The 9,647-nt window shown below is 42.4% G+C and overlaps 1 protein-coding gene across 1 annotated transcript in view; it reads left to right on the top strand.

Moving 5' to 3' along the window:
• The window catches only part of LOC139419475 (myb/SANT-like DNA-binding domain-containing protein 2), an 11,433-nt gene extending 7,923 nt beyond the window's left edge, over positions 1-3,510 (top strand). The window contains exons 2-4 of the mRNA XM_071169423.1: positions 527-782; positions 1,157-1,223; positions 1,461-3,510. Coding sequence (XP_071025524.1) covers positions 527-782; positions 1,157-1,223; positions 1,461-2,397 — 1,260 coding nt within the window. The 3' untranslated portion in view covers positions 2,398-3,510. The remainder of the gene's footprint in view (positions 1-526; positions 783-1,156; positions 1,224-1,460) is intronic.
• Positions 3,511-9,647: the final 6,137 nt, after the last annotated feature.

Genomic DNA, 9,647 nt, shown 5'->3' on the forward strand with positions numbered 1-9,647 from the left:
CACCAGGTAGAACGTGGTTTAATCCAATCAGCATCCAGGATTAGGCCCGCCTGTTGTATATTTAATACCATCCTTTAGATATTTGTTGTCTGTTTCTTCCCGTCATAATGAGCAACTGTCCTGCCCACCGGCACAATAAGTTGAAATGGAACTTCTTGCTTACCATGGGCTGTTTTTGTGCAACCCAATACAGTTGAAAGCAACGCTTGTATATGTAAATACACCCACATATCTAAAAGCACCCAGATCGCTATCAGGAAAGCCAACTGGAAGTTTGCATAAGGGTGCTGAATTTTGCATCTAGTGCAATTTTAGAGAGTAAAATATCCTCAGCTATATGCATTTCAAAGCAAATCATTTCTGTAAATGTATGTAGCCATTCATTCATCTTGATCCCAGTCCTTTTGTGGGTGACTATGCCGTCTCTGGTGTATTTGTGGCATTGAATAGGCCTATAGCTAGTCTAATAGCTAACACTAACTTCAAGATCTTCCTCTGAGGTTCACACACCCATTATGACCCGCAGACGCTGCGCCGGTGCTATAGCAGAGTGAAGGAGCATGGCGTCGGCAAGAGGAAAAGTAGCTACTCCATCGAGCAGCTGGAAAAGGTGTTTGGCCAGGGAGGCTGGGACTCCCAGACGTGTGCCCCTGTCCTCATCAACAGTAGTGGCCTGTACCAGGAGATGGAGTCTGACGGCAGCACCATGGAGGACTTCTCCCAAGAAGACTGGTGCAACCAGGTGCTGGCCTCCGCCTTCCAGGAGGGAGAGATGGAAACTGGTGAGTGGTGGTGGTGGTGATGATGATGATGATTCTGGTGATGACATAGGGAAGAGGTCAGCAGACTTATTTTTTTGTTAAAGTTGTAGGTAGACTATCCAGGGGACTGGTAGTTCTTATTAGGGGTAGCTATGAGAGTGTGAAACATTTGGAAGCACTGCCTGCATTGTTGGTTAAGGGCTTGTAAGTAAGCATTTCACTGTAATACCTGTTGTATTCGGCGCATGTGACAAATAAAATTGGATTTAGTATGCAGGCTCTTCCTTCACTCTGTCAAAATGAATACTGTAGGAGTAATGAGCATATATGCCTGTCAGGGTAGCGTTTGATGTGTTATTTTAATGATAAAAAATACTGTTCCTTTATTTCTTCAGAGGAAACACAGCCGCCAAAGAATGCCAGTGTCCTGCAGCTTCGACCTGAGCCCTCGGAGCAAGTTCAGTATGTGTTTTTGCCATATAATTAATGACACCTGATAACAGTACATGTAACATGGATACAAGGTCAAAATAAATACTTTTTACTGCCAAGATGTTATTAAAAACAAATCACTGACAGAGACTGGTACTGCATTATTCAACGTCCAGTCTTCATAAAAATGTATAATCTGTTCTCATTACCAACCCTCCACTGGTTCCAACCTCATCTTGAACATTCATGTATTTCTGTCCTTCTCAGGAAACAGGAAGTGATGCAGAATGTGGTGCGCATCCTGGAGTCGGTACAGGTGAAGTGGGAGCACTTCCAGACGTGGACCGACTTCTCCAGATTGCACCTCTCCAACAAGCTGGCCATCTTTGGTGTGGGCTACAACACACGCTGGCACGAGGACGTCTGCTACCACTACGCCGAGATCAGCTCTCAGGTGCCTCTGGGTAAGCGGCTGCGCGAGTACTTCAATCCGGAGAAGGCAGAGGGCCGTGTCATCATGACCAAAGTGCAGAAGATGAACTGGAAGAACGTTTATTATAAGTTCCTGGACATCACCATTAGCGAGGCACGCTGCCTGGAGCTGCACATGGAGGTAGACTGGATCCCAATAGCACAGTCAAGGGTGACGGGCTGCAGCAACGGGGCCTCCCAGTACCTCCTACCCGGGGGAATCCCTAAGACTTATGGCCTTTATGCCATCGGTTACGAGGAGGTGTCAGACTACACAGGGGAGGATGAGGCCCCAGACTCTCCACTGCAGCACCAAGACTCTGACCAGAGCTTGCCTCTCTCTGGATCGTCGGGCTCTGGCGGGTCTGGGTTCGAGAGTGTGGTGGGCCCGGGAGGGAGAGTGGGGGAGAAGACGGTGGCCAAAGTGACCTACTGCTACCTGGGCATCGCAGAGGAGAGGACCCTACAGCAGTGCCTGTTCCAGCACTTTCAGAGCTCAGGCAAGCACTACAGCCGCAGGCAGCCCTCGGCCGTCACACGCTTCCTCCAGGGGAACTGCAGGGGCACCGGGCAGCAAGCCAGGGAAGAGGGCCTCTCCATGGGCCCTGAACGCTCGGCCATTTACATCAAATTTATCGAGGCGGAGCTAGATTTCCTCTCCGCTGGCTCCCTGGTGGAATGTCTAGAAATTGCAGTTGGTTACTCCTTAAAGTACAACAAAGCGACGTTGTAACGCATGTTGTTTCAATTCCCATTGACTGAAGGATTGAAAGAGGGCCAGAGGGACATGCAGTATCTCTTTCTCCCAATTTAAGTGCAGACCTGAGTTCAAATACTATTTGAAATCATTTTGAGTACTTAATCTGGGCTTGATTGAGCTTGCCTGGGACAATAAAAACAATAGAATAGTCGCAAAACTGCAAACCCCACCCATCTGACACTCCAGGCAGGCTGAAGCAAACACCAAAAAATATTTGAAAGATTTAAAATAGTGTTTGAACCCTGATCTGTATACACGCTATCTAATCAGGGAATGTGAGAGGGAATGGCTAGTGCTGGATGCATTTCCCTACCTCGAGGATATAGCAGGGGATATATATTAAAAGATTGTGTGTGCGCTGCCTTTACATTTACATTTCTTAGACTTTGGATGTCTATCTTCAGGTCTAAATTGCCACAAAAAGATCCAGGGGTAAAGGAATGTAAGGAATGTGAACCAATTGAAAAGAGGACCTAAAGGGGAAATATGAATGAATATATAAAATATTTGAAGATCTCTATATAGAAATATATATTTAAGAATATATATTGATGTTGTCAAGCATTCCAGTATTTGCAAACATATGACATTCAAAGAAGTATGTTAATGTTTTGGTGTTTTATTATATATATTTTTTATTATTGGTTAACAGTCTTTGCGTATTATTGTTTCCAGGTCACAGTCTTGTATGTTTACATGTTTAGAAAAAACAATAAAACGGGGCGCTGACCGTCATTTGCCACTCACCGATTAGTTTTAGGTTCCGGTGTGCTCATTTGTGGGTGTTGGGTGTTTGCTATCTAGTGATGACCTGTAGGTCCTATCCTTCCTTGCAGAAAAGCCCATGCTTCATGCACCACTTTGTCACTAGATGGCAGCAAATAACAGGGTGCTGAGAAGCTACAGGCAGAAGGCGAATACCTGGCCTGCTACATTAGGTTAGTGAATCCCAAACTATGGGGGGTGATAAGTTCCAGAATTAAGCCTCATGCGTACACGTCATGTAGACGTAGTGTTCACGTTGTGTAACGTGGCACTGACACATCATGTCAGTTTGCTTGTAATTTTATTATGAAAGATCGTACCATGAACGCCTTAAAAACGTCTACATGTGTTACGCATCACGTGTTAGTTTAAGTGTCTGTTTAGTTTATTATTAAAAATCTCACCATGAACGCCTTACAAATGTCTACATGTATATGATTTTGAAAAAATATTTTTCATTGGCAGAGTAATCTAATCAATTTAATTTGTCGATTTAGCTAAAATAGGCATATCAGCTCTAGAAAACTTTAGGTTAGTTGATATCGCAGCCAGCCACCATTACTGTGTAGATATGCCTATTTCTCACATCAATACAGACACAAGGGCTTCTTTGTTGGAGGTAGCCTTATTCAGAAATAAGAGGTAGCCTAGGTCTCTAGTGGCGCATTTAAAAGAACTCGGAACTCTGCAATCTCTAACTTCCGACTTCAGTGCGTTCAAGACAACTGAACTCTGGGGGGGGGGGGGGACAAGCTCAGACTGGGATTCTTTTTTGTTTTGAACGGTCATCCAACTCGGAATTCCAATTCAGAAACTCTGGCATCTTTCTCTGACCTGAAAATCACTCAATGTAATCAATGTTATTTGACGGGGTTACCAGTTTAACAGACACAATCACAGTCATCCTTAGGCTATACATTTCTGTGGAGATGTCTTATGGTTAAAAGCAGGGCTTGAATTGAGGGGATATGTGAGGATATAGGCCTAACCCTTGTAAGAGAGATGGGCAAAAAGCATGCTCCCCCTTGTTTACTTAGCCTTAGAAAAAAGCGATCTAGGCTATAACAATGATTAACTCCATAATTATTTCCGCATTGTTTACTAGCCTATCGAAGGTCTTGCTCAGCCTCAACATCACAGGAAAATGTACTTGTTTTATTAAATGCTCCGCAATTTAGAATATTAGTGGGAGGCTATACCAAAAATACCTAAAAAATATAAAATCAGTAGGGGTCTATGCATAGACCAAAGATCTTAACAGATCAAAATGTTTTTATTCTGGAGAATCCCATTGAATCAGGCTATTCATTTCAGTGCAGTTGCGTTCTTACACATAACCTTAGCCTAAAAGTAACCGAAAACACCCCAGCCTGTTTTGATCACAGATCATGATGAAGCCTGAACATTTCAGCTGTTTGTCATTGATTTTGCCCACAATCACCTACAGATTTGATTCACCTGAAGACCTGTATTTAATCTGGATTTGACAATCAATAGCCTGACTAGGATCCTGACTTTTTCCCATGTCATATTTGTTACCAATTAGGCTAAATGTATTCCTATTAATACGCTTTTGTTTTCCTATTATTTTGCATAGACATACCATTGCGATGTAATGTTATTTATCATCTTCTATGTTTTATGAATAAACAGGCATCGGGGGAAAAAATATCATTTTGATGATCCATACACATTGTTACTTACCATATAAAAAATAATTTAAATAAAAAACTTTGGCTAATTTCAGCTAATTTCCACTCCATTCATATGCAAATACATTTGATTCATACATTGGTTTGTCTAGCTGGCATGTTTTCATTTTAAACAGGCCTTCCCTTATCTACACTGCAATAATACGTGGATGTCGATTATGGCAGCCCCCCACACCTCTCTGATTCAGAGGGGTTAGGTTAAATGGGTAGGTAGCCTAGTGGTTAGAGCGTTGTGCCAGTAACCAAAAGGTTGCTAGATTGAATCCCCAAGCTGACAAGGTAAAAATCTGTTGTTGTGCCCCTGAACAAGGCAGTTAACCCACTGTTCCTAGGCTGTCATTGTAAATAAGAATTTGTTCTTAACCGACATGCCTACTTAAATAAAGGATAAATAAATAAAAAATGCATTAGGCATTCAGTTGTACAACTGACTAGGTATCCCCCTTTCCCAATAATATTATTTAATTAGTCCTCTATTATGATTTTAAAAAATTCTAGCTCATTGGTACACCCATGTGGTTGAATATATATATGCATTGTTATATCATAGGACATACTATATATATATATATATATATATATATATATATATATATATATATATATATATATATATATATATAGTATGTCCTATGATATAACAATGATTAATGTTGTATACCATCAAGGGATATGTTACCATTTACAATAATGAACACCTTATGAAACAGCTGTGAAAACCAATCTGGCAATATTTGAGATTTAAATATATAAACGTTGATTTTTTTGGTATATGTGTGTCAATTTACTTTCACAGACTTTTTGTACACTTACATGGTAATCAGACTGAAATACTGAATTCTGGTGTGTGGAAAATAGAGAGGTGTGGGTGCTGTGTGGATGAAGGTTCTGCCTGTCACTTGTATTCAACAGGCAGTCAGTCTCGGAAGGGGCTCTGCAAAGTCCAGGTGCTGCTGCTTACTTTGCTCTGAGTGTTTACAGTGTTTTTAGCTAATCTGTGCATCTCACATTATGTGCCCAGTATGATCATTTTCTTGCTCTTTCTCAGCAGATAATGACAACATGACAACATGATAATAACAGTAGCTGATGCAATGAAAAGTTGGAGGGTGGTTAGTAATGGAGGACATCAGGTGGATCCATGTCTGTGTGTTAGGCAGAACCCCTAGGTCCTAGAGAACAGGGGCAGAGTAAAGGGAACAGGGTCGTTTTTTATTTTTCCTTTATTTAACTAGGCAAGTCAGTTAAGAACAAATTCTTATTTTCAATGATGGCAGAACGACAGATCTTGTCAGCTCTGGGAATCGATCTTGCAACCTTTTGGTTACTAGTCCGACGCTCTAACCACTAGGCTACCTGCCGCCCCACAAGGCATGTAAAAAATACAGTTATTGAATGATTTAATTTAAATGTTTGATTAGACATGCAATAATGTTAATAGCAGACAGAAAATAAAGGATACTTGTCAAATGTTTTATGTCAGTGGGGTTGATGAGGGAGGGATGATCCCTGGAAAAGATAGCGAGATGAGTTGTGAGAGAAACTCCAGGTGGGTGTCATGACCACTGGAGTCATACACCTTAATAACAGTACCTACATGAAAGCGGAGGTTACTTAACGTGACCCAGCGGTTAGTCTTGAGATTGACTATTTGGTACTGTTGACAGCATGGCAATGCTGCCCACGATGAGGCAAATGCAAATACTTATCTGAGATTTTTATATTCACCTTAACAAACGGGGACCCCAGCTAGGAGCGAAAGAGCAGCAAGGTTTCCCAGGTCTCGCGTTCCTTTCGTCCTTCTTCCAAGCCAAGTCATTCGCCCGGATGTCGAAGCACTTGGTCCCCTTCATTCTCCTCCGGTGGCACTCTTTCCTTTTCTCCTGCGCATTTTCCATGTTCAGTCTCACCCTGTTTAATAACAGAAATAAATGCAATTAATAGGGTAAAACTATGAGACAGAGAAACGTTAGTTTTTCGTAGTAGTCATTCTCCAAGATTGGAGAAGAAATCTCCAAGACCTCACTAACGCACTCCATTGAAGTCACAGCTCCCCCTACCGACAGTAATTATATACATACATTAAATGTAAATACCTGGGAGGCCTAGAAAATGATACAAGGGATGGCTTCATAAAATAACAAACAAAATAAAACATAAAAAATATGACCATACATGTGTCACATATACACATGTCATATGCTTGGGTACCACCTTGACATCTCTGATCTGCTTGCCTCAATAAATGAATGCTAGAACATTGGTAGTCAGGATTAGCAATTTGTATCTAGTCTCCTAATAATTACTTAACGGTTATCTTTGTTTGCATGTGAGCATGTCTTTTTTTGTCGGTCCTGTCAATGTTGAGGGATTACACATGCCTCAGCACACATAGGTTACTGTGCCTACTTGCAAATGTGTGTTAAAAGTGGGGATGTTTCATAGATTATTTTATCTTAACTCTCCACCACCAATGGCAAAAATGTTTTACAGAAAACCACAGAACCACCACTGCAATAGGCTTACACTCAGATAAAAAGGTGCCATCTAAAAACTAAAATGATTATTCCGCTGTCCCCATAGTAGAACCCTTTTTGGTTCCAGGTAGAACCCCTTCTGTGTCTAGGTAGAACCCTTTTGGGCTCCATTCCACAGAGGGTTCTACATGGAAACAAAAATACTTCTACCTGGAACCAAAAAGTGTTCTCTATTGGTGACAGCCAAAGAACCCGGTTGGAACCCCCTTCTCAAAGAGTGTTCTCAACAAGTTTAGACTGCTAATTTACACCATTTAATTCTGTACTCAAACATCTGCCTGGTATTCAAGATCACACGCAACATAGCACCACCACCTTTGAAGGTTTTCATCGTTCTCTGCTCAGACTTAAATAGCAGTGTTCCAAGAACCCCCATCAGGGGTGACTGTAGGAGTCACAAGAGGGAACTGACCATCTCGAATCCCACTGTACCTTCTCCGCTGTGCAATCTGGTCACGGGTGACCTCAGCCACGCTCAAGGTACTAAACGATATCATAACCGCCATCGATAAAAGACAGTACTGTGCAGCCGTCTTCATCGACCTTGCCAAGGCTTTCGACTCTGTCAATCATCATATTCTTATCGGCAGACTCAGTAGCCTCGGTTTTTCTGATGACTGCCTTGCCTGGTTCACCAACTACTTTGCAGACAGAGTTCAGTGTGTCAAATCGGAGGGCATTCTGTCCAGTCCTCTGGCAGTCTCTATGGGGGTGCCACAGGGTTCAATTCTCGGGCCGACTCTTTTCTCTGTATATATCAATGATGTTGCTCTTGCTGCGGGCGATTCCCTGATCCACCTCTACGCAGACGACATCATTCTGTATACTTCCGGCCCGTCCTTGGACACTGTGCTATCTAACCTCCAAACGAGCTTCAATGCCATACAACACTCCTTCCGTGGCCTCCAACTGCTCTTAAACGCTAGTAAAACCAAATGCATGCTTTTCAACCGTTCGCTGCCTGCACCCGCACGCCCGACTAGCATCACCACCCTGGATGGTTCCGACCTAGAATATGTGGACATCTATAAGTACCTAGGTGTCTGGCTAGACTGTAAACTCTCCTTCCAGACTCATATCAAACATCTCCAATCTAAAATCAAATCTAGAGTCGGCTTTCTATTCTGCAACAAAGCCTCCTTCACTCACGCCGCCAAACTTACCCTAGTAAAACTGACTATCCTACCGATCCTCGACTTCGGCGATGTCATCTACAAAATAGCTTCCAATACTCTACTCAGCAAACTGGATGCAGTTTATCACTGTGCCATCCGTTTTGTTACTAAAGCACCTTATACCACCCACCACTGCGACCTGTATGCTCTAGTCGGCTGGCCCTCGCTACATATTCGTCGCCAGACCCACTGGCTCCAGGTCATCTACAAGTCCATGCTAGGTAAAGCTCCGCCTTATCTCAGTTCACTGGTCACGATGGCAACACCCACCCGTAGCACGCGCTCCAGCAGGTGTATCTCACTGATCATCCCTAAAGCCAACACCTCATTTGGCCGCCTTTCGTTCCAGTTCTCTGCTGCCTGTGACTGGAACGAATTGCAAAAATCGCTGAATTTGGAGACTTTTATCTCCCTCACCAACTTCAAACGTCTGCTATCTGAGCAGCTAACCGATCGCTGCAGCTGTACATAGTCTATCGGTAAATAGCCCACCCAATTTACCTACCTCATCCCCATACTGTTTATATTTATTTACTTTTCTGCTCTTTTGCACACCAGTATCTCTACCTGTACATGACCATCTGATCATTTATCACTCCAGTGTTAATCTGCAAAATTGTAATTATTCGCCTACCTCCTCATGCCTTTTGCACACAATGTATATAGACTCTTCTCTTTTTTTCTACTGTGTTATTGACTTGTTAATTGTTTACTCCAAGTGTAACTCTGTGTTGTCTGTTCACACTGCTATGCTTTATCTTGGCCAGGTCGCAGTTGGAAATGAGAACTTGTTCTCAACTAGCCTACCTGGTTAAATAAAGGTGAAATAAAATAAATAAATAAATAAAAATTAAAAACCCACACTCATTTTAGATCCCAAGGGGTCTTTATTTTCATACTGTATGCCTTCACTCTTATCACTATCTCCTTTGCCATCTTCTCAAGTTTTTCTTGGAACTCCACACACACACACACACACACACACACACACACACACACACACACACACACAGTAGCATATTGTTTACATCTCT

The sequence above is a fragment of the Oncorhynchus clarkii genome, chromosome 10 (genome assembly GCF_045791955.1).
Source record: "Oncorhynchus clarkii lewisi isolate Uvic-CL-2024 chromosome 10, UVic_Ocla_1.0, whole genome shotgun sequence".
In the NCBI taxonomy this organism is placed as follows: Eukaryota; Metazoa; Chordata; class Actinopteri; order Salmoniformes; family Salmonidae; genus Oncorhynchus; species Oncorhynchus clarkii.